Source organism: Pelobates fuscus, chromosome 2 (assembly GCF_036172605.1).
Source record: "Pelobates fuscus isolate aPelFus1 chromosome 2, aPelFus1.pri, whole genome shotgun sequence".
NCBI lineage: Eukaryota > Metazoa > Chordata > Amphibia > Anura > Pelobatidae > Pelobates > Pelobates fuscus.
The window spans coordinates 139,171,817-139,197,748 of NC_086318.1; the positions used below are offsets into that span (position 1 = coordinate 139,171,817).

General features: G+C 39.9%; 1 protein-coding gene across 1 annotated transcript; it reads left to right on the plus strand.

The window, feature by feature from the left end:
• The first annotated feature begins 274 nt into the window (after positions 1 to 274).
• LOC134585622 (platelet glycoprotein V-like) lies at positions 275 to 25,704 on the plus strand. Its single transcript, XM_063441070.1, has 2 exons — positions 275 to 298; positions 23,732 to 25,704. Exon 2 carries the CDS (start codon positions 23,740 to 23,742, stop codon positions 25,660 to 25,662), a length of 1,923 nt encoding a protein of 640 aa, XP_063297140.1. The 5' UTR covers positions 275 to 298; positions 23,732 to 23,739; the 3' UTR covers positions 25,663 to 25,704.
• The last annotated feature ends 228 nt before the right edge of the window (positions 25,705 to 25,932 follow it).

The window sequence follows — 25,932 nt, forward strand, 5'->3', positions numbered from 1 at the left end:
CCTATCATCCGCCCTACAAAATATTTGGCACGTAACTATTTTTTATTTTTATTTATATGGTAACTAGTTATATAAACATAACTTTTGTGACTTACAATATCTTTAAAGTATAGATTTAGTAAATGTCACTGTGCAAGTGCTAGTGGATTAGGATACATTTTACTTCTTTTTCCAGAAGTATAGATGTTTTTTTTTTTTTTTTATCATCAGGATGCACCACATAGTAACACTTCCTGTATTAATTCAGTCTCATATCTATTTTGCAAGAGGCATAGAACTGAAGACCAGCTTGAGAGGGGTAAGCATTTGTTGACATACATTAATATTTTAAAATTTATTTCTATAACTTGGGTTCTAGAATAATCAGTTGTCGGTAAACATTTTCCTACCTAATTCAGTGTGTTGAAGATTCTGCTTAGAAAGCTGTGTTCATAATGCTTTGGGGATTATTCACATTGAACATTGAATTCAAGACTGTATTGAAAAGTTTATGCCAATATAGACAAAATGTGACCAGCTAAGATGGAGAATTTTGCTAATGGGCTTAGCAGTTTCGGTTTCAATTTACTAGATAAACCCATTTGACTTTTTTAGAACACACCAGAGTTGGCTCTTACACTTGCTAAATAAACTTTGATATTTATACATTTAAAATAATGTATTGGCTATTAACGACCATATAGGCAGCCTTTCGATAAAAGTTATTACATGCTTATGGGAAAAGTGTTTATATCATTATCGTATAATCATTACTTTTAAACTTTAGCTTGTAATGTAGGTTAAAACACAGTACAGGCTTTGAATACACTAAATGTTCAATGCAATTCTAAAATTCCACTTCTACAGGTAAATGTTTTTACTTCAGAACTCAAAATTCCTCCCTCCACTAAACTCCCATTTACCCCCGAATCCCCACTATTTGGTATGCTGTAAACTCAAACACGTCAAAATCAAATGGACAGCTTTGGCTACAGCCTTGAAAACCATCTACTAATTAGTAAATCAATTGGAAGCACCAAACATAGACCATAGAGAATTAATATGGAAACATTTAAATATTTTGCCTCTTATTTACATATAGCATTACTGAAATTTTTTCTTGTCCCAGTTACATTGAACTTGCTTATTTTGTCTAAAAGTTCCAGTCACCTTGAAATTTTTTTTTTTTTTTTTTTTTTTTTTTTACACATATTCACAATAAAGGGAAGTGATGGGTATATATAGAAAATACTTTGTGATGGGATGAGAAAGAGACTAGAGGCAGTGTACATTTTGTTTATTGATGCTATTTTAAATAATTTTGTTTAAATTAATTTGCATGAGAATAATCTGCTCTAGTGTTTCAATTGTACACAGAAACACATTTTGTATTCATCTTTTTTTCTCCTCAATAAAATTTACAAAAACTCCTTGCCCACTAGCCATTGTGAAGAGACATTTTCAGTCCTGGCAATAGTCCTCACACTCTGTGCTGTTGGGAAGCAGACATTTATATAGCAATGGCCACATGGCTGGTATCTAATGTGATTTATAGGAGAGAGAGATCACAAATATGTTCCTTTCACCTCTATTTGTACATACAGATGTAAATGGAACCTCAAAATTAATTTTTTTAAAGGACACTATAGTCACCAAAACAACTTTAGATTTATCAGAGCTGTTTTGGTAGCATGTGGGGGACCTACATGAGATTAGGCAGGTGGTTTTAATGTTGTGGCATATCAATGTATAAAAGTGCCAATTTCTATAGAAATCTGCACTTTATGTAAAATGAAAAAAGAGGACACACTCTTCACACAAAGCACTCCAGCAAGTTTAAGTGCTTTAGAGGGTCTAGGACAGGGGTGCCCAAAAGGTAGATCCCCATTTGTTTTAAAACTACATCTTACATGATGCTTTGTCATTCTAAAAGCATGCAAAGCATCATGGGAGTTGTAGTTTTACAACAGCTGGGGATCTACCTTTTGGGCACCCCTGGTCTCTTTGGATCCCTTTAACTTCACTGTAATTAAATGGATACTTTAGTCACCAAAACTACAACAGATTATTGAAGCAGTTTTTCTGTATAGCTCATAGCCCTGCAGACTCACTGCACAGTTCTCTGCAATTTAGGAGTTAACCCCTTAAGACCGCAGGACGTTCTATGCTGTCTTTATTTTGGTGGCACTAAACGCCGCAGGACGGCATAGAACGTCCTGCGATCTTTTGTACTTACCCACGCCGGCGATCGCGGTATGGGGGACTTACCTGGGAGCCCAGGGAGTTCCCCTCTGTCCTCTTCGGCCCCCCAGGGCCATGTGATCGCGAGGTCCTTGCGAGGACCCCGCGATCACATGGACGGCATAGCCGTCCATGTCAATGCCAGCAGGGGGAGTGCCTGTAATGATACACACTGCACTCATACACACACACACACTGCATTCATACACACTGCATTCATACACACACACACACACACTGCATTCATACACACTGCATTCATACACACTGCATTCATACACACACTGCATTCATACACACACACACTGCATTCATACACACACACACTGCACTCATACACACACACACACTGCACTCATACACACACACTGCACTCATACACACACACTGCACTCATACACACACACTGCACTCATACACACACACTGCATTCATACACACACACTGCATTCATACACACACACACACTGCATTCATACACACACTGCACTCATACACACACGCTGCACTCATACACACGCTGCACTCATACACACGCTGCACTCATACACACGCTGCACTCATACACACGCTGCACTCATACACACGCTGCACTCATACACACGCTGCACTCATATACACACGCTGCACTCATATACACACGCTGCACTCATATACACACACTGCACTCATATACACACACTGCATTCATACACACACACTGCATTCATACACACACACGCTGCACTCATACACACACGCTGCACTCATACACACACGCTGCACTCATACACACACGCTGCACTCATACACACACGCTGCACTCATACACACACACTGCATTCATTATATTCACACACTGGAAATAAATATTCAATTAATATAATTTTTTTAGGATCTAATTTTATTTAGAAATTTACCAGTAGCTGCTGCATTTCCCACCCTAGTCTTATACTCGAGTCAATAAGTTTTCCCAGTTTTGGGGGGTAAAATTAGGGGCCTCGGCTTATATTCGGGTCGGCTTATACTCGAGTATATACGGTACTTAGATCATATATATAATATATATATATATATATATATATATATATACACATAAATATACATACACTGTCTACGTGTATTTTAATATTAATATATATATATTAATATCAAAATACACTTACAATGATATTGATTAAATATATATATTTTTTTCATTATATATATATATTTATATATAATAATAAATAAATATAAATACGTTAAAAAATAAAATTAAAAAAATAATAAAAATAAATAAATAAAAAATATATAAACATGCGTAATTTCGTTCTAACTGTATTTTAAAATTAATATATATATATATATAGATATCAAAATACATGTAGAACAAATTAATATATATATCTATATACATAAGTATATACGTATATATCACTATATATATACCTATATATAAATAAAAATAATTACAAAAATTATAAACGTGTATATATATACACACATGATCCTGATGAAAGTCCACATGTTGGACTGAAACGTCGATCTGTTTTATGGAACCGAATAAAAGTTAAGTTTTAAAGGAATATCCGTGAGTGCAGCCATATCTTTTTGTATGTAAAAAAAGTGATAAGTGCTCTCTATCCAATAAAGCAGCTATTCACCAACAAGGAGTTACCTTGTGAACAATAGAACAAAACAAGCAAGTAAATTAGGTGGACAGCGCTAAGAATTATTATAATAAAATCATACATACACAGGTAGCAGCAGATTTCGCAATTGTGTGTCTTACTCTTAAAAAAGGGAAATAAAAGTACAATGATAGTGCAGTATGTTATGAATAATATGGTTATAAAGATATATTCCAAAGGGGCACTCACGTTTTCCAGAGCTTATAAAGCTCTATTTTAGGAGCCTGGACGAAACAATCCCCGTCTAAGGATTTCTTTTTGCTGGTATCAGATTACCAAGGTAGTGCGATTCATCATATGAAAAAAATAAGGATGTATACCAATGGTACAGTACGTATGTAAAAGTAGGATAAGTAAATAATATTTGACCTACTTACATTTGCTAGAGCAATGACCTGCTCTAGTGTATGGAGCTTTAGGTGGAACAATCCCCACCTAGGGATATGTGTAGATCAGGAACAGCAGAGTGATGGTAAGAGTATAAGGAGCTCAAGAATTACTGGGTATTAAAACAGAATCTTTATTAATAAACAGAATAAATACAACTATTTAAAAGTGAACTATATAGTAAAAAGAAGTATAAATAAAACCAGTCCTTGTAGGCAATCCTTCATCTTTAATCTTTAAGGATCTTTAAGGATTAAGGATTGCCTACAAGGACTGGTTTTATTTATACTTCTTTTTACTATATAGTTCACTTTTAAATAGTTTTATGTAGTATTGCAAATGGGGTATGTCCAGTCTTTTTTAGTAGCCACTTTTGCAAATGGTATGCCATCATTGGGGGTAATTCTCATTCCTGGGCTACCATACGGTCTCAAAGACAACGTAACCAATCTGGCGAATTTCAATGTGAAAAAACTGAAAAATGTAACATGCTATATTTGACCCTGTAACTTCCCAAAACCCCATGAAACCTGTACATAGGGGGTACTGTTTTACACGTGAGACACTGCTGAATACAAATATGTCTATTTTATTGCAGTAAAAGCAAACAGTATTATGACGTTCACAGTTAGAATGTCACAAAGAACTAAACATTTTTTTTTCTCCCACTTTTTAATATTTTATTCATATTAAATTATGTTTCATGCCTATATATTTGATGTTAACTGAAAGCCCTGTTTCCCCTAAATAAAATGATATATAATAAGTGTGGGTGGACATATTATGAAAGAGGCGAATTACGCCTGAACAGACATATAGCGCAAATTCAAGTTTTTGTTTACGTTTTGTTTTGATCACAACATGTACATTTGGCTCAGTCCTTAAGGGGTTAAAGTAAATTATATGACATGATACAAATAATGGTATGTAAAGAAAGCCCTTCTTGTCCTGAAAAAAAACAACATTTAACTTGTATGGGAAGACCAAATGCGCGAGAGGAAAATTACAGCTAAACACTACAAAAGTGTTAACCCCTTAAGTCCGGCGGACGTATATTTACGTCCTTTTAAAAGCGGCTCTAAACGCCGCAGGACGTAAATATACGCCCGCCGTTTTTTTTTTTACTTACCCGGTCGCCGGTGGTCCCACGCCGGCGATCGCGGTTGGGGGGACTCCCAGGGAGCCCCCCCGCGGCAGATCTGCCTCCTCCGGTCCCTCCCGGTCATGTGAGAGTGAGGTCCTTGCGAGGACCTCACAATCACATGGCCGGTATAGCTGGCTCAGGCATTGCCAGCAGGGGGACCAACTGTAATGACAGTTGGTCCCCCTGCTGGCTGAAAATAAAATAAAGTTAAAAGTGTAAAAAAAAAAAAATATATATATATATATATATATACTTAGATCATATATATATACTATATATATATATATATATGATCTAAGTATATATATACACATATATACACATACACGGTCTAGGTGTATTTTAATATTAATATATATATAATTATATATATATATTATCAAATTACACGTAGACTGATACTGATTATATATATATATATAATTATTGTTATATATATTTATAAATAATATAAAAAAAAATATGTAAATACGTAAAAAAATTAAATAAAAAAAATAATTAAAAATAAAATATTAAAAAATATATAGATGTGTTTTATTTCGTTCTAACTGTATTGTGATATTAATGTATATATATTTATATCAAAATACACGTAGAACGAAATAATATATATCTATATACATAAATATATACGTATATATCACTATATATATATACCTATATATAAATAAAAATATTTTAAAAAAAATATATATATATACACATATGTATATATATACATATATTAATTCTACACATATATTTATGTAATAATTTTACATAATTAGGTATCCTAATTAATTACAATTAGCGGGACCTGCCTGACAACCCATGCCGAAAGTATAAGGAATTTAATTTGCTAGCACTATATTTAACCCTATAACTTTCCAAGACACCATAAAACCTGTACATGGGGGGTACTGTTTTACTCGGGAGACTTCGCTGAACACAAATATTAGTGTTTCAAAACAGTAAAATGTATTACAACGATGATATCGCCAGTAAAAGTGAAGTTTTTTGCATTTTTCACGCACAAACAGCACTTACACGGACGATATTACTGCTGCAATACTTTTTACTGTTTTGAAACACAAATATTTGTGTTCAGCGAAGTCTCCCGAGTACAACAGTACCCCTCATGTACAGGTTTTATGGTGTTTTCAAAAATTACAGCGTCAAATATAAGGCTTGTGTTTCATTTTTTTCACATTAAAATTCGCCAGATTGCTTACGTTGCCTTTATGACCCTATGGTAGCCCAAGAATGAAGATTACCCCTATGATGACATACTATTTGCAATAGTAGACAACCCAAGGTATTGCAAATGGGGTATGTCCAGTCTTTTTTAGTAGCCACTTAGTCACAAACACTGGCCAAAATTGGCGTTTTTTGCATTTTTCACACACAAACAAATACTAACGCTAACTTTGGCCAGTGTTTGTGACCAAATGGCTACTAAAAAAGACTGGACATACCCCATTTGCAATACCTTGGGTCGTCTACTATTGCAAATGGTATGCCATTATGGATGTAAATTTATTTCCTGGGCTACTATACAGTCTCAAAGGCAACGTAACCAATCTGGCGAATTTCAATTTCAAATGTAACACGCTATATTTGACCCTGTAACTTCCCAAAACACCATAAAACCTGTACATAGGGGGTACTGTTTTACACGTGAGACTTTGCTGAATACAAATATGTGTATTTTATTGCAGTTAAAGCAAACAGTATTATGACATTGACAGTTAAAATGTCATGTAGAACTAAAAAAATGTAAAAAAATCTTATTTTCTCCCATGTTTTTCATATTAAATTATGTTTCATAGCTAAATATTTGATATTAAATGAAAGCCCTGTTTCCCCTGAATAAAATGATATATAATAAGGGGGGGTGCATTTAATATGAAAGAGGTGAATTACGGTTTGACAGACATATAGCGCAAATGCCAGGTTTTGTTTACATTTTGTTTCGTTCACAACTTGTACATTTGGCTGCGGTGTTAAGGGGTTAAAACAGCCCTGGTCCTTAACGTACAACATGGCCAAAACAGTCCAGTCCTTAAGGGGTTAAAAAAGAGCCAAACAATCTATGTGATAATAAATGGCTTTATATGATCACTATGCTTTAATAAAATACTTTTTTTGCATGATCAGTCATATTTTCAAAATCAATGGCAAAATTTCACAATTTCTGCCAGGTCATGCAAACTCACTCTTCAATTCTTTGCCACAACTTCTAAATGGGAAATAATTGAGCAGTGAGTTTGCAGGAACACGATTTATACACCAAAACTATTTCATTAGGCTTAATTTCTTCTAAACATTATCAGCCACAACATTAAAACCACGTGTCTCATAATGTGTACATCCCCCTCATGCTGCCAAAGCTTCTCTGATGCTTTAAACCATGGACTCCACAAGACCTCTGAACATGTCTTGTGGTATGTGGCACCAAGACATTAGAAGCATATTCTTTAAGTATTGCAGGTTGCAAGGTGGGTCTCCATAGATTTGTTGTTTCAGCACATCCCACAGATGCTCAATCTGATTGAGATCTGCAGAATTTGGAGGCCAAGACAACACCTTGAACTCTTTGTCATATTCCACAAACCATTCCTAAACAGATTTTGCAGTGTGGCAGGGTGCATTATCCTGCTGAAAGAGGACGTTGTCACCAGGGAACACCATTGACATGATGGGGTGTACGTGGTCTGCAACAAATTCTAGTGCCAAAGTAAAGTCCATAGTAACATACATGTGTCAAAGTAACATCCATATGAATGCCTGAACTCAAGGTTTCCCCGTTGAATATTTGGAATCTGACTAAATGAACAAAAATCTAAATTTTCAGCCATTTCCAGATACTAGGAATATGAATGCACATATCTACTGCCTGGTCACTTTAGATCCTTGGTCTTCATAAAGAGAAGAAGTGTATGCTGTTATTAATAGTCATAATAATAACTGTTTTCCCAGAAAGTACAAGTTAGTTTTTATTGCTTTTCAAATATATCCCAGAATTAGGTTTTTATTACAATTACAATTTAATGGTAAGGATGTATGTAATTGACCTCAGAACCAAACCTGCAATATTTAGCCTACAACCTTAGCTACTGAGTTAACATTTGTGTGTGTGAATAAGGAAAATTGTTTCATACTTACCGTAATTTTCTTTTCCTGATCATTATTCATGGCAGCATTTACTCATGGGTTAGCTCCTCCCCTCACAGCAGAAAGGACAGGAAACAGAACTCTGAAACTGGTATAAATAGATCCTCCCCCTTCCCATCAGGCAGTCTTAGTAACTAGCTTCACATCTCTTATAGTATATGGGTGGGACCGTAATGCTGCCGTGAATAATTATCAGGAAAATAAAATTATGGTAAGTATGAAACAATTCTCCTTATTCCTGATCAATCATGGCAGCATTTACTCATGGGGAATACCCAAGCAGTATATATATCGAGGGAGGGACAGAGTTCAAAAACAGCTAATAGCTATAAAAACCATTATTGAGCTGCATAAACCTTACAAAAGCCAAACAAGCAATCAATAGGATATTGTCATAAAATCTGCTCAGACAAGTTAATTTACCCTAGAGGTTGCAAGGTCAGCAACCTCCTGGCATTCAAATGTCTGAAATATCCTGAATAAATCTAGAGCCAAATAGGCATTAAGGCCCTGATAGCCTAGTCTAGAGAAGGAACAAGGTTAGAGAACCTTATTGAAACCCAGACACGGTCTAGAAATTATAGATCTATTGATACCGGAGAAACTGACGGAAGCGAAGCACAGAGAGATGGACACAGGTTTCTTCAGGAAGGAAGAGATTCTTTATTGGATCACCGATCGGGACTCAGAGGGACTAGCGTCACCAAAATACCACAAGTTCTGAGTCCCGGACAATAGTGCAGGCTCCCTATATAGGCACATAACTCCTCCCATATTAAGCTCCACCCGCACATTCTCTTGACCAATCAATACAAATAAGAATTAACTTCCTGCTTGACCGCATGGCTTGTCCAGCACAATGGAGGAGGGGGAGTACTACATCCTGTATTCTTGCACATGCTCCGTACACTACTGATCGTATCTTGCCTCGTGCAACCAACTGATCGATACGTCAGCATATGCACGTACACATGCCACGTGGTAATCTCGGCCTACTAAATTTATTTTTACCGAGATTCCACCACATTCCCCCCTTTGATGCCTCTTGATATTTTACAATTACTTGAGGCATCACTTAACCTGGGTTTGCATACACCGCAAGTTACCATGAACCAGACCAGACTTTATCTATGATGTGAATCTTCAACACTCATCTTCCTGCATTGGTTCTCCCTGATCTAGAGCCTTATACTTATAAATCGCCATTATCTGTGCAGCAGCCTTCCTCTCTGCTATATTTTCTATCAGGCTTTGCACAGACCTAACTACTAAGGGTATAAGACACGGCAGGAGTAGACACAACATTAAAATCAGTAGGACTCCACCTACCACTGCCTTAAGCCCTCCAAACCACTCATACCAGCTACCAAACCAACTACTTGGATTATACCCTTTCCATACCTGAGTAGGCACATGCGCTAGTTTAACCATATGGCTAGTAAGCTCCGCTATTGCTTGCCCTTCGTCATCTATTTGAAGACAGCAATTGCTCAGGTTAAACTTCCCACATACACCTCCCTCTACTGCCAAAAGGTAATCCAAGGCTAATCTATTTTGGTAGACTGCTGTCCTCATCCTGGTATTATGCTTCGCTAGAAGATTGAGCGCTTGTGATGTTTCGTTAGTAATAATCTCAACCACCGCCCGTAATCTTATAATACGGTTGAGCATATAAATAGGGGTTCTATAACCAAAGGTACCATCCTCTGCCCACGTGGCTGGCCCATAATAATCTATAATACGCTGGGGAGGCCATTCATCATCTTCCCAGGCGCCTATCTCTATGGGTCCCCTTTTCTTCTTATGAGTCACATCATACACTTTAACACCTAAAGTCTCACCTGTTTCAATCGGTAACAAGAAGAAGGATGGTTTGAGCATACCCAACACACATGCCCCTTCCCAGTCCTGTGGCAACTCCGAATAGGCTTTCTTACCACAGATCCAGTACAAATTTGCTGGGGCTCTCCAGGTAGATGTGATAGATAAATCAAACCACACATCCTTTAAATTGGCGTATCTAGCAAACGGGTTAGATGGTTCTGAGACATTTGAAGCCGACCACCAAGTTGTATTCTTTGTATCATCATCATAAGCTTTTTGCCCTAGACAAGTTAATTCTCCTACAGAAGTATTATACATTATTCCTTTCCTTGCTATGCAAACATAACCTATGATGGAGGTCTTTAATCTCCACTCAGATTTACCTCTAACACTCATATGATAATCGGCTTGTGTAGATATTAATTGGTCAACTGCCTCAGAACCGGACATTACCTCCTTTGCTTCCCAAGGCCATTGGTCTCCCATGTTAGTACCTCCACACACATAGCAGTTGGTAACATTAAGACTACCGGCAATACTTTCGGCTAAATCAATAAACAGGTTTTTAGCATTATGGGGGATCTTATTATCTATACTCATCTCTTCATAAAAGGAATGGTATACTTGATGAGTTTGGGAGGATACCGTATCAGTCTCTATCCCTATAAACAATACTGTCCCAGGATCTAAACCCGTCCCGTATATCTGAAACCCAAATAAATTGCCATATTTGTCTAAGAACTTATCGGGGTTATTTATAAGTATATGGATGGGATTACATTCCATAGACTTACAATATGGGCTGGTAGGCAACTTAGTCACTATCATGTCTTTGTCTACTGTCTGTCCCCAAGTCGCCCACCCCACACAAGACCAATATGGGCAAAAGTTATAGTCTTTATTTGGGCATCTAGGACTCACATATTTATTTTTACTACTGGGACAAATATATTTATCATTAGACCCATACGTCCTCTCCCATCTAAGATCCCCACATACATTCCACGGCTTTCTACCACTTGATATCGCCTTACACGCATCAAATAGCAGAACACCCGAAGAATGTACGGATTCTAACACCGTCTTATTAATTAGGGTCCCCTGAGGATCTCCATTCCTGAGAGTCAACCAAATTGTACGGGGTTGATACTCCGGACTGAAGCACCTAGGTTCTCCTACTCCTAAATGGCACACACTATAATCTATATTTAAGTATCTACATCTCGATACATCTCCTTTACACTCGTATTGTGAATGCCAAATTAGGGTTTGGGAAATATGGTTACCTGTTCTCGTAGTCTTAATGCACACCTCACAGCTAGGAGTGTCGGTACCTCTACCTTCCTGAATATAAAAACACACATAAATAAACACTATCATCAACACATCTTTCGCCGTCATCCTCAGTCTTCGTCCGTGCGAAGGCACCTCAGCTTCCAGGATGTAAGGGCTGCAGGGAATGGAGTTCTGCTCGTCTTCACAGGAGTCCCTTCGAGACTTTCCCTGGCTTATAAACTATATGTCGGTAAGCGGACAGGCTTTATTATGGCCGTCTAAAAACACTCACTTCACCAAATCCCTGTAACAATAAAATTTGTAATCCACAATAGTTCCTCGTTACTCCGACTGAGTAGTGCGTTTTAACCGGATCTTGCAGGGATTCTCTGGATCTGCTGTAACTTGCCAAGAATCGACTGCTGCTGGTTTAACCCTGGAGTGATGTATCCACGGAGTCACTTCGGCTACTTTTATCGCTGTAGGGGTAGACAAAAGAACAACATAAGGACCTCTCCACTTGGGCCCTAACGGTACATTATTCCACTCTTTAATCCACACTTGATCTCCTGGATGATAACTATGAACAGGGGGATAAATATTCACAGGTAATCTATCTTGTACCCATTTCTGTACCTCCTCCATAGTCTTACCCAACTCTACAACCTGCTGCCGGGTAATTCCTTCTCCCAACTGACTCAAGTCCCCCCTTAAGTTACCAAGTACGGGAGGTGGTCGTCCATACATGATTTCAAAAGGAGAGAGGCCCATCCTTCTGGTAGGGGTACTGCGGATTCGCAATAGAGCTATGGGTAAGAGAACGTTCCACTTAAGTTGGGTTTCCTGACACATTTTAGCCAACTGATTCTTAATAGTTCTATTCATTCTCTCTACCTTACCAGAACTCTGGGGTCTATATGCTGTATGAAGCCTCCACTTTATACCAAGCATATGAGTCAGTTGTTGTAGGCACTTATGAACAAAAGCTGGACCATTGTCCGATCCTATAGAACAGGGTAGTCCATATCGGGGTATTATTTCTCGTAGCAGGAATCTCACAACTTCTCCTGCTTTCTCTGTACGAGTAGGACATGCTTCTACCCAGCCTGAATAGGTGCACACAATTACCAGCAGGTAACGATGTCCACCCGATTTAGGCATCACTGTAAAGTCTATTTGTAGATCGGACATCCCGATTGTTGTGATAATTTTGGACAATTTCTACCGCTAGTGATGCTGGTATGACTATTCTTCCATCTTCTAGCTGATACCACTTGTTCTCCAAATACTTTCCTGGTTCAGTCTTTAACCACTCCTCTTCTTGAGCTGTATAAGCTGGAGTCCATTGGGACAGTGGAGTTGGTATAAGAGCAGCTATATGCCCCACATACTCCTGTCTTCCTGATTCAGCAGCACGCTTAGCTGCACTATCTGCCATCCGATTTCCCTTGGTTACATCACCATCTCCTCTCAGATGCGCTCGACAATGTATGATACCGACTTCTTTCGGCTCCCACACTGCTTCCAATAGTTGTAGGATTTCAGCTGCGTATTTGATTTCTTTGCCTTCTGAATTCAGTAGTCCTCTTTCTTTATACAAAGCTCCGTGGGCATGAGTGGTTAAAAACGCATATTTGGAGTCCGTGTAGATGTTCACTCTTAAACCTTCAGCCAATTGTAACGCTCGTGTCAGTGCTATCAATTCTGCCTTTTGTGCTGATGTTCCTTTCGCCAGTGGCCGAGCTTCTATCACCTTGTCTATTGTTGTCACTGCATATCCTGCATAGCGGATCCCTTCTTTCACATAACTACTGCCGTCGGTGTAATATTGAACATCAGGGTTCTGGATGGGAAAATCACGAAGATCTGGTCTACTTGAGAATACTTCATCCATTACTTCCAAACAATCATGTTGACTTTCAGTAGGTTGTGGCAAAAGGGTAGCTGGATTTAAGGTGTTTACAGTCTCTAAATGCACTCTGGGGTTTTCACACAACATTGCTTGATACTTGGTCATACGGCTGTTACTAAACCAATGATTTCCTTTGTAATCCAACAACGTCTGTACTGCATGTGGGACTCGTACATAAAGTTCTTGACCCAGAGTGAGTTTATCGGCTTCAGCTACTAGCAGGGCGGCTGCAGCTACGGCTCTTAGACAAGGTGGAAGTCCGCTGGCCACTGCATCCAATTGCTTAGACATGTAGGCAACAGGTCTTTGCCATGATCCCAAGTACTGTGTCAATACTCCCACAGCCATTCTTCTTTGCTCGTGTACATATAAGTAGAATGGTCGTGTGTGATCAGGTAGACCTAATGCTGGGGCACTCATCAAAGCCTTCTTCACATCTTCAAATGCCGTTTGCTGTTCTTGGGTCCATAAGAAGGGGTCGTGCTCTGTACCTTTGATAGCTGCGTACAGAGGTTTTGCCAGTATCGCATAGCTGGGAATCCATATCCTACAGAAGCCTGCTGCCCCCAAGAATTCTCGCACTTGTCTTCTATTCTTGGGTATCGGTATTTGGCACACAGCTTCTTTTCTCTCTGGCCCCATAATTCTTTGACCTTCAGAGATATGGAATCCCAGATATTTGACAGTTGGCAAACACAACTGAGCCTTCTTTCTAGACACCTTGTATCCTGCCTTCCAGAGAATGTGTAGTAGATCGTGCGTTGCTTGCTGACAGATTTCTTTTGTAACTGCTGCTATCAACAAGTCATCTACATATTGTAACAATACACACTCTCCTGGGATGGACTCGAAATCCAGTAGATCTTGACTTAGGGCTGAACCAAATAGGGTAGGTGAATTTTTAAACCCTTGGGGCAGTCTTGTCCAAGTCATTTGGCGTTTTGAGCCCGTTACAGCGTTCTCCCATTGGAAAGCGAAAATACATTGACTTTCTGCGGCAATTCGGAGGCAAAAGAAGGCATCTTTGAGGTCTAAGACTGTAAAGTAAGTAGCCCCGCCCGGAATTAAAGCAAGCAGGTTATATGGATTGGGTACAACTGGATGTATACTAACAACCGCATCATTGACTGCTCTCAAGTCCTGCACAGGTCGATACTCATCTGTACCGGGCTTTTGAACAGGCAGCAATGGGGTGTTCCAGGGGGAAGTACAGAATTTTAGGATACCATACCGTATGAACTTATCCAGATAGGATTGGATGTTCTTCTTAGCCTTCTGCGGGATGTGGTATTGTCTTAGGCTCACTGGATAAACCCCAAGTTTTAGTTCAATTTTTATAGGTGGAATATTGCGGGCCAGTCCTGGTGGGTTGTTCTCTGCCCAAACTCCTGGTATGTTGAATAATGTCTCATCACTCCTAGGGTTATGGCTAGTCAACGCTGTATAAAGTCGCCACTCTTCTTCCTTTGGTACGGATAATGTCATAATACCTGAAGGTCCATTAAACTTTAAGGATGTTGTTCCATTTGGTAGGAACGTAATCTGCGCTTGTAATTTTGATAGCATATCACGTCCCAGCAATTGGACTGGACATTCAGGCATATAAAGGAATTGATGTTTTACTACGTGGCCTCCCAATGTACAGAGTCGACTTTTAAGAACCGGTTTTTCAGCACTTCTTCCAGTTGCTCCTATTACAGTAATAGTCCTTCCAGATGGAGGAGCAACTAGATTAGTCACCACTGAATGTTCAGCACCAGTGTCGATCATGAACGCACTCCTTTTTCCCCCTATTGATACATCGACCATAGGCTCCGCTCGACCAAGGGGGATGGAGCCCGGTCGGTATCAATAGTCTTCCATGACCGTGTCAGCCAATCCTACAAAGTCCCTACCTTCTCTATCGCGGGACCTTTGCGCTGCTGGAAAATACCTGTCTTCCCTAACACTTCCTCTGTTCCCATTACTCCCTCTATTACCATTACTCCCTCCGGGGCCTCCTCTACCTCTCGCTCTGCCTCTAAAGTTTCCATAACCTATCCTAGGTCTGTCTTTCTCACACTGTTCTCTTCGAGGACACTCATTTCTCCAATGCCCTTCTTCCCTACAGTATGCGCACTGATTTCTACTTAGAGGTTCCTCATTCCATCTACTATCGCCTCTATCTGGGCCCCGTCTATCTACGCCTGCGATCGCTAACGCTAGCATGTCTGCCTTTCTACGCATCTTGCGCTCTTCCTCTTTCTTACTTTCTGTTTCCCTATTCATGTATACCTTATTCGCTACCTCCATTAGTTGGGTGATGGACATACCTGCAAACCCTTCTAACTTTTGTAGCTTGCGCTTAATATCTCCATAAGCTTGGCTGACAAAGGCGGAGTTCACCATTCGGGAATTGTCTGCGTCTTCCGGATTAAAGGGGGTATACAAGCGGTATGCCTCCAATAATCGGTCATAAAAGACACTGGGCGCTTCATCACTTTTCTGAATCACCTCAACTGTCTTCGACATGTTAATGGCTTTCTTTCCTCCAGCTTTCATGCCAGCAATTATAGCGTCTCTATAGGCTCTGAGTTGAACCATATCAGCACCATTTACATTCCAATCGGGATCGGTGTTGGGATAATGTGTTGCGGCCCATGCTGATGGATTGGCTTGGTTTAAAGTACGGGCTTTATCCTCTAGTGCTTTAATGGCCGCTTGATTAATTCTTGTCCTTTCCTCATTGTTGAATAAAGTCATTAATAACTGCTGGCAATCAGCCCATGTCGGGTTATGTGTCTGTACTATTGAGGTGAACAGATCAGTCATAGCTTGTGGTTTCTCAGTATACGAGGAATTGTGGGTCTTCCAATTTAAAAGATCGGTTGTCGTGAATGGGACATATACAAAGACTGGGTCAGCATGTGCCATTTGGCCTGCAGCATCGATATAGGCTGACCCAGGATTCAGACGAAGAGGCATCTGATAGTGTTTTAATTGTTGGGCACCGGTCAGCTGTCGGGTCTGTATGGGGCTACGTGGAGGGGCGTCAGTCATAGGTTCCAGTCGGGGAGAAATAGGGTATGGGGAGGTGGGAGCTTGGTTTTGGGAAAAGGTTGTAAATAAAACACTTCGAGCCGAGCTAGATGAAGCTTGACCGGAAGTCTGAAGTGGCGCCAAATCAGGATATTCGTTTTTAATGGGGGTTGGTTCTGATTCCGGAAGGGGAGATTTAGTACGAGGGGGGGTGGATCCTGTACTGGAGGAGGAAGCGGAAGTGGATGGGGGTAATGAGGGGAGGGTTGCAGGACTTCCTGCATTTGCGTCACTTCCTCTTAACGGAAAGTAAGGGGGCGGCAAAGGGATCTCGGACTCAGGGGGCGTGTCCAAAATGGGCCTAACACCAGTCCTAGTGGACAAACAAGTCCTAGCTACCATGAGGCGACATTGCTCCTCGTGGCATGTCTGGAGCCATTTTGGCGAGTCATTTACGGCCTGTCTCCAACAATCAATATAAGGAAACTGGCCGTAAAGTTCAGGCCTACCTGATACAGCCACGTGTAAGCGCTGTACCAGAGTTGGATCCAAACTGCCACGTGGCGGCCATGCCGCAACCAAAGTAGGCCACTCCCTAGTACACAAAGTGACCAAACGTACAGGAGACATTTTAACCCCAAAATCACAAGTTTTGAATCCCTTTTTAAAATTCTTCACCTTACAACCTAAGGGATCCGGAATCGTTGACTGCGACGCACCCATACTTAACAATGGAACGTCGTTGACAACAAATACTATGCACGCGTACTATTCAACAGTCACACCCGTTTCCTCTGGCAACAGCACCACGTGGTACGGTTACCAAGTGAAACGTACACAATAACAATAAACACTCAGGGAATTCCCGTACACACACAGCTGTTACACCAGTCACTAAATAATCAATATTATGCCCTTTGGCGTAACTATACAGTCACCCACGCTATAATTCTTTATATACGAATTACCCGTCTATAACACACCCCAGTAACATCGTCTTTTACAAATAGCGGTTACAGTACGGTTAGCATAGGTCAAAGCACAAGTTAAGGTCACAATACAATTATTAGTGGTTATGGTGTTAAACATGCAATGGACGACAATGATTAGTACTTATATACAGTGTCAGTAAATATACAGGGTTATGGTACCGTGCACTATGATACAGCAACACACTATTAACACTCTCGCTAGACGGCTGAGCTCGCGCTATCTAACAAGATATACACTTTACTAAACAATCGTTAACACATTTACAATTCCCAACTAAACTATTGGCCAGTACCTTGAATGGACTACCTAAAAACAATCTACATACGTTTTGGTTAGCCACACTGCCCAATCACCATATATAGCGAGCTAGAGGACCGAATTTACACAGACGCCTCTTAGTCGCACTATCAAAAGTCTAGTGGGTTCCAAATTTACACGCCTTCCCACTTAGCCCAGATAGGTTGAGAGCTAGCGAACCGAATTTACACAGACGCCGCTTAGTCTCCCGGTCCCTCCGACCTAGCGAACAAAATATACACCCTAGAACGCTAGTCTAGACAAGACACCGGTGTCCGGCTAGGGCTATTTACACCAGAGCCCCGCCTGACTAACAAAATCAAACGGTCTGACTAAAGAGCGTTCGATCGAGCGGTGCGCCTTCGCTCCTTCCCTCCGACAGAGGGGGCAGATACACAGATTCAAACCCCTTTGGGCCTACCGCACAATCGGTATACCCCTAGTGGGTTCTGCCGTCTAAAACAGCAGTTGTCTTACCTCCTCGTTCCTGAACCTGAGTTCACACTCATCGACGGGGACACCCCAGCACTTCTCACGTAGAGGCCGATGATCTCCTGGACAACAGACCAGTGGCGCCGAGACGAAGGGAGGTCCACGCAGAAGTTCAGGGGTGCAGCCGTAGAGAACGTGGGCAAAGATAGACCGTCTCACGCCTCTGCCTCTCAGCTACCGTTGAACGATGAGCTTCCCGGCCAATGCACCAAATGATACCGGAGAAACTGACGGAAGCGAAGCACAGAGAGATGGACACAGGTTTCTTCAGGAAGGAAGAGATTCTTTATTGGATCACCGATCGGGACTCAGAGGGACTAGCGTCACCAAAATACCACAAGTTCTGAGTCCCGGACAATAGTGCAGGCTCCCTATATAGGCACATAACTCCTCCCATATTAAGCTCCACCCGCACATTCTCTTGACCAATCAATACAAATAAGAATTAACTTCCTGCTTGACCGCATGGCTTGTCCAGCACAATGGAGGAGGGGGAGTACTACATCCTGTATTCTTGCACATGCTCCGTACACTACTGATCGTATCTTGCCTCGTGCAACCAACTGATCGATACGTCAGCATATGCACGTACACATGCCACGTGGTAATCTCGGCCTACTAAATTTATTTTTACCGAGATTCCACCACACTATTATGTCAACAAGAAAGGATAATGTCCTTTTCTGATATAAATTTTAAACCAAATGGATGGCATCATCAAATCAGAACCTTGACAAACGCTTAACTTCCAGAAATCATACTGGAACAATCAGACACTGTTGGATGAGAACAGTCACACCATGCTATTTAACGGGGGAGAATTACACTGAGAATCCCACTACTTTTTGGATGTATTTATTAAAGACAATTCACATTGCGTCCTCTTGCCTAGTGAACTACTTACCTGTAGATACAGGAAACAAATCAATATCTGCCTGTCAGAAAGAGGCAGAGCCTAGTAGAGAAATAAGAGCCGGTTTTAAGAAACACTGCAACAAAGAATATAAATTGCAAAATCAGACTCACAACAATACCACACACCGTGGATGAATTGATACAGTAATGATCAGTTACAGGAGAGGTATAAACCAATAATATTACTAGGCAAATGCAAAAATAATCATATACAGATTAGTTGAGGAAAAAATATAAATATTGGTATGAACCGTAGAATTTGTGGTAACTACTAAATTATAAGTAGGCAATGTAGGCCAACCACGTCAGTACCTACATTCAAAGATAAACATATTGTAAATAGTAGAGATTATGCCAAACAGCATAATCAAATTTATTAGAGACTGTTGTGCAAACTGAGTAGGAGATATGCAATAGGCACATGATACATTGTGGCAACAGACATAATAAGCAGGATAGTAGAGGATATTCAGTTATCCTTATGAGAACAAACAACCGGCATACTTACTCTTACCTTATCTTCAGATAGTGATGAAGTACTTATGGCAGAACCTATGGTGATAATAAGCAGTTGGTTTTATGTGCAAGATATCAACACCAAACCACGCATATAATCCACAATTATTAAATCAATGCAATGTTAGGAGTGACCATAAATTATACCGATCTAGGTACAGGGACCATGTAAAAATCAGTCAAATGTTTGTCATCAACAAGCTGCATTACCTTATATTATGCAGGATGAATCAACCACTTAAAGTCACACATTGGTTGCAAATTCCAGAAATAAGGAACCCTAGAAGAATCCCCATGGATATCAGAAGAGAGGTCCATAATGGAACTACGTGTTCAGGGATTTCCTCTATTGTTCTGGTAGCAGGTGAATTTTACCTGAAATAGTAAACCTGGTAGAATGGTCTAGGAACTGGAAAGACCTTCCAATGTCAATTAAAATACTTACAATACACAGTGTCAAAGTTACCTGGAGCATATGAGCCTAAAAGAATACCTTTTATTGCAGAAAGGAAATTATAATGTTCCCCTTCACAACAGGGGAACCTGTGAGAAAATTCTGAACATTAACTCCTTAAGAACCAAAGGCATGCCACCCCTGACATATACTTAAGGGATTGCCAAACTTTCAGGTCCCCAAGGAATAAAAGAGAATACTGAATAAAAAGTATAAACCAGATCAGGAGTAGTGAATTTTTCAGAGTAGAAGCTTGCAGAAAAATAAAATGATACTAAAGTTATGACCAGGTGAAAGAAAAAGCCAATATTAACAGATTTTAAATCAGTTAAAATAGATTTTAGAAAGAAAATAAATATATCAGAGAAAAGTCAGGTAATTGTTTCAGAGTTAACTACTTAGGAGATTAATAAATAGCCCAATTTGTGCTCCTGTAACCAGCAAGATCTACTTAACTGTGCATCAGTAATCAGCATATATCTGAAGGTTAACACTGCCACCAAACTTAACAAAAAAACATTCCTATCTTGAATCAGAGAGGAGATGATACCTGGCAATAAAAACACTTTTGTAGTATGGTCTCATGTATAAATACACAGCAGTATGTTTCTCTTATTTACTTCATTTAAAAAACGGAAATAGAAAATCCACTGTAGGCAATAGGTACTTACCCAGTGTAACAGTGCATTTGTTTTTGCTAGAATTGGGCTGTATTACATTTAAGCGCAAAACAGACCTTATATAATTTGTATATATTAAATCTACCAAGGCCGTGTATAAATTGGGGTTATATATTAATACAAACCTGCATACAGAATATAGGAATCACATGCATTGTGGGTTTCTAACAGCACCTTATGCACAGAGATATTGTCACATATACTGAGTCTGTTCAAACAGTAATGATACATAGCCTACATCTGCTATATACAGTGACACTATGCCTGCACACATATTAAGATTATATGAGTGAGCTAAATTGAGGCTGTGTTTTAACAGAGCTTCATGCACATATTATTCCACTCACATATACTGATGTTGTGACTAACAACCACACATAGAACTTGTGTTAGATTGGATTCATATAGATGATGTGTCTTATATCATTCACCTATATTGTGTTTCCACTAATACATCAAGCATATAGTGAACAGATCCACTGAAACAATGTCTCCAACTTACACATAAAGCATGTAGAGTACATATACTGAGCCTGTGTATTCACAGCAACACAGAGCATATAAAGAACACAAACTGAGGCAGAGTCTTCAGATCAACTCCTACATACACAATATAGTGGATACATATACTGAGGCTGTGTCCTCATAGAATTCATACATAGAGCATATAGTGCATACATATACTGAGGCAGCGACCTCATTGTAACTCATACATAGAGCCTATAGTGGATACTTATACTGAGGCAGTGTTCACACAGTAACTCTTACATAGAGCATATACTGGACACACACTGAGACAGAGTCTTCAGACCAATTCATACATAGAGCATATAGTGGATACAAATACTGAGGCCGTGTCCTCATAGTAACTCATACATAGAGCATATACTGGGCACACACTGAGATGGAGTCTTCAGACCAATTCATACATAGAGCATATAGTGGATACATATACTGAGGCTGTGTCCTCATAGTAACTCATACATAGAGCATATACAGGGCACACACTGAGACGGAGTCTTCAGACCAATTCATACATAGAGCATATAGTGGATACATATACTGAGGCCGTGTCCTCATAGTAACTCATACATAGAGCATATACTGGGCACACACTGAGACGGAGTCTTCAGACCAATTCATACATAGAGCATATAGTGGATACATATACTGAGGCCGTGTCCTCATAGTAACTCATACATAGAGCATATACTGGGCACACACTGAGTCAGTCTTCAGACCAATTCATACATAGAGCACATATTGGAAACATACTGATGCTGTAACAGAAACCCGTTCGTGTGCAGATACTGAGACCCAGTGGTCTCCTGTGCAGTATATTGTTCCACTATCTGCAAAAGCCTGCTTATTTGCGATAATGCACAGATAACAGCAATCAATGCCACATGCCTTGATAGAAACAAGTGTGTGTGTGGACTTAGAGTTAGAATTTTAAAACTGGCCATATATATGTGTGTACTTCAAATAAGTTATCCAGGAAAGTTCCCTTACCTTGGATATTTCTCTGTCTTCAGGACTGTGGAATTCCAACAGACTTTATACAGCCAGGATATCCATTATCAGCACTCTTTTTTCACAATGCCTCATTGCATTATCAGCACTCTTTTGCACAATGCCTCCTTGCATTATCAGCACTCTTTTGCACCAAGTATTCTTTCATGTATAAACTTACCTAAATGCTCACCACACCAACCTCCTAAATGTGACCTATTTGTTAGAAGGAAGCCTAATGTAAGCAGCTGGGAGGGACCGAAAGAACAGAGACCCAGGTGCCTATACTAGTTTTAATCTAAATTCCTAATACACTTACCTGAACCGTTGCAGGCCTGTGTTTCAGCGGCAAAATGGGGATTTAAACAACTGACAGCCTAAACTGTTTAAACTATAGGCTTCCATCTGTACCCCATATGCCATTCATCATCACCAGTGGAAGAAGGTTTAACCAAACCCCAGACAAGGTGGAATACATAGAATAGGTATACCCAGGTAGTCACCTTATGGAAGTGCTGTATATTGGGTCTTCAGGGATAAAGGCTTGGACTCGGCTGGGCCTCATAGAATGTGACGGCAGATAAGAACCATTCGGCCCATCTAGTCTGCCCAGTTTTCTAATAGAAACATAGAATGTGACGGCAGATCATGTATGCAGTGGACTACTGTCATCACTTCCGGGAGAGAGATAGGTCAGACCCCTGGTTGCTGAAGTAGGTACCCCGGCTGGCAACCTTTACAGATGTGCTGTTTGCTGGGTCTTCAGGGATAAGAGGCTGAACCCTGGCCTGGCTTCATGTAGGCAGTATATAACATACATCCCCTGAGGGGGTACCCAAGCTGGCCTGTTGCTGGATCTTCAGGGATGAGGCTGAACCCTGGCATGCAGTGGACCATTTTCATCCCCTGAGGGAGAGGTTGGGTCCGACCCCCGGTCACTAAAGGGGGTACCCAGGCTAGCCACTTTTACAATAGTGCATTGCTGGGTCTTCAGGGCTTAGAGGCTGAACCCCGGCAGGGCTTCAAAAATATTGCCTGCTGGGCATAAAAGAAAAAATCTAGGCCTGCATAAGCAGACTCCTTCCAAACTGCTATGACGGACAGGAAAAACAACTGCCTGGTGGGAAGGGGGAGGATCTATTTATACCAGTTTCAGAGTTCTGTTTCCTGTCCTTTCTGCTGTAAGGGGAGGAGCTAACCCATGAGTAAATGCTGCCATGATTGATCAGGAAAATGGTGTTTGTGATATTCGTGTGGGATATTTGTTAATTCTGCTTTATTTTTTAGGTGTTTCTATGAAGATGATCTTCTTCTTCTTCTTAAGTGTACCCAATGTTTTACTGGTTGGTGCTTCGTGTCCAGCTATGTGTAGTTGTTTGGTAAAAGACAAAGTGTTCTGTACTGGAAGAGATATAGCAGACTTTGCCAAACTCGCAATACCGTATAACTATACTTCTATTATTATAAAAAATACTCTTGCCTCCGAACTTTCAGAAGACAGCTTCCAGCCAACAGACGTGACCTCACGTCTTGCCCTGGACTCTAACCAGATATCCATAGTAACAGTTGGAGCATTTAAAGGTTTTACAATTCTACACTCCATTAAGCTTACAGACAATAAAATTAAGAGTCTGCCTCCAGGGGTATTTGATTCCTTAAAAAGTCTTATACAGTTGTTCCTTGATAAAAATGAATTGACACAAATAGATGAATATTTGTTTTCACATTTAGAGAAACTAGAGGAGCTTTCTCTAAACAGAAATTACCTAGCACAATTGCCAGATGGTTTGCTAAGCAGACTCAAAAGTCTCAGAGTTCTGAATCTTTCCCGAAATAAGCTCTCCACCTTGCCTAGAAGCCTTTTTAGCTCACTGATCAATCTAGAATACTTGTACCTCTACAATAATATGCTAACTGAGATCAATAACTGGAATTTTATTAATCTTGGAGACCTGATAGAGCTTGCTTTATATGGAAATAAAATCCAAACCATTTCTAAAGATGCATTTAGTTACTCTCCTAATTTGAAAACGCTAACTCTTTCCAGAAACCAACTGAAAACATTACCTGATGGATTATTTTTACATTTGCCAGAGATAACTATGTTAACGCTTTATGACAATCCATTAACTGAATTCCCCACTGTGCTCTTTGGAAGAATGGACAACTTGCAATCTTTATGGATCTACCATACAGATCTGGAAACTGTGCCAAGTCTTGTTTTCAGTAATCTCACCAACTTACAGTTACTGGTCTTGACCAGAAACCCAAAGCTTCACAGTCTTCCAAAGGATGCATTTCATGGTCTGAGTAATGTCTTGGAACTGTCACTACATTCCAATAATCTAACTTTTCTTGAGGAGGGAATCTTTGAAGATTTGCAAAGCCTGAAAAATCTATCTCTTTTCAATAACTACTTTGAAGTGCTCCAAGGCAATCTCTTTGGCTCTCTTCAAAATATTCAGTATGTTTATCTGAACAACTGTCGATTGCAGACCCTTCCTGGTGATTTGTTTAAGGGGTTGCCCAGTTTGCAAATAGTGCGTTTAGATGGCAACCCTTGGGCCTGTGATTGCAATCTTTTAGATTTTATTGCATGGCTTCGCCAAAACATGAATCAGGTACATGATGCTATGTCACTTGTTTGCAGAACTCCTTTCAAATTGATGAATATTCCTGTTTTGAATGCAAGTGAGTCAATATGCCGGCACACAACAACTAGAGAGATACATTCTAGCTCCCAACTAGTATCATCATCTCCCTACACTTGGTGGACCACAAGCGGTGACACAAAGGTCACTAAATCCATTCATGAGGTGAAATCGTCTACTGCTGGTGTAGAGCCTAGTACGTCAACTGTGAGCACGATGACACATGTTCATACTACCACTAAGGTGCTAAACCATGAAGAGACAAGTTCAGATGTACACCAGATGGGAACTACAATGGATTCAAACGTGACTGATTCCTCCAAACATTTAATTGTTACTTATGACAAAGAACCTTTCAGCTATATTATGCCATACAGCAAAATGATTTTATTTTTTTTGTTTCTTACTCCACTGTTGCAATTATTACTCATATTTCTAACATGTTTTGGATTGTTCACAATTAAGAGGCTTTATAGCTATTTTGACACTTTAGCACAGCCTGCTGTTGTTTTACTACGAGTTTTGATTCCACTTGGCAGCAATCCTCACAGTTTGAGTTTTTACTGATTACTCACAATATATAAGATAAAATGCGCACTTGTGGAATGTAGCTTATTAAGGGCATTATAGTCCGCTCTTCTAGTTTATTCAATAGTATCTTGTGGCAATTTTCTATGCTTTCTGCTATTTTCATAATATAAGACAACAAATTGTGTGTGTGTGTGTCCACATATCTCCAACCCTGCTATGTCTATTCACCTAGCCCCTGTATGTCATTTCATCCCTCAACCCTGCTATGTCTGTCCATCCCTGTCATTCTGTTCATCACCTTCTCTT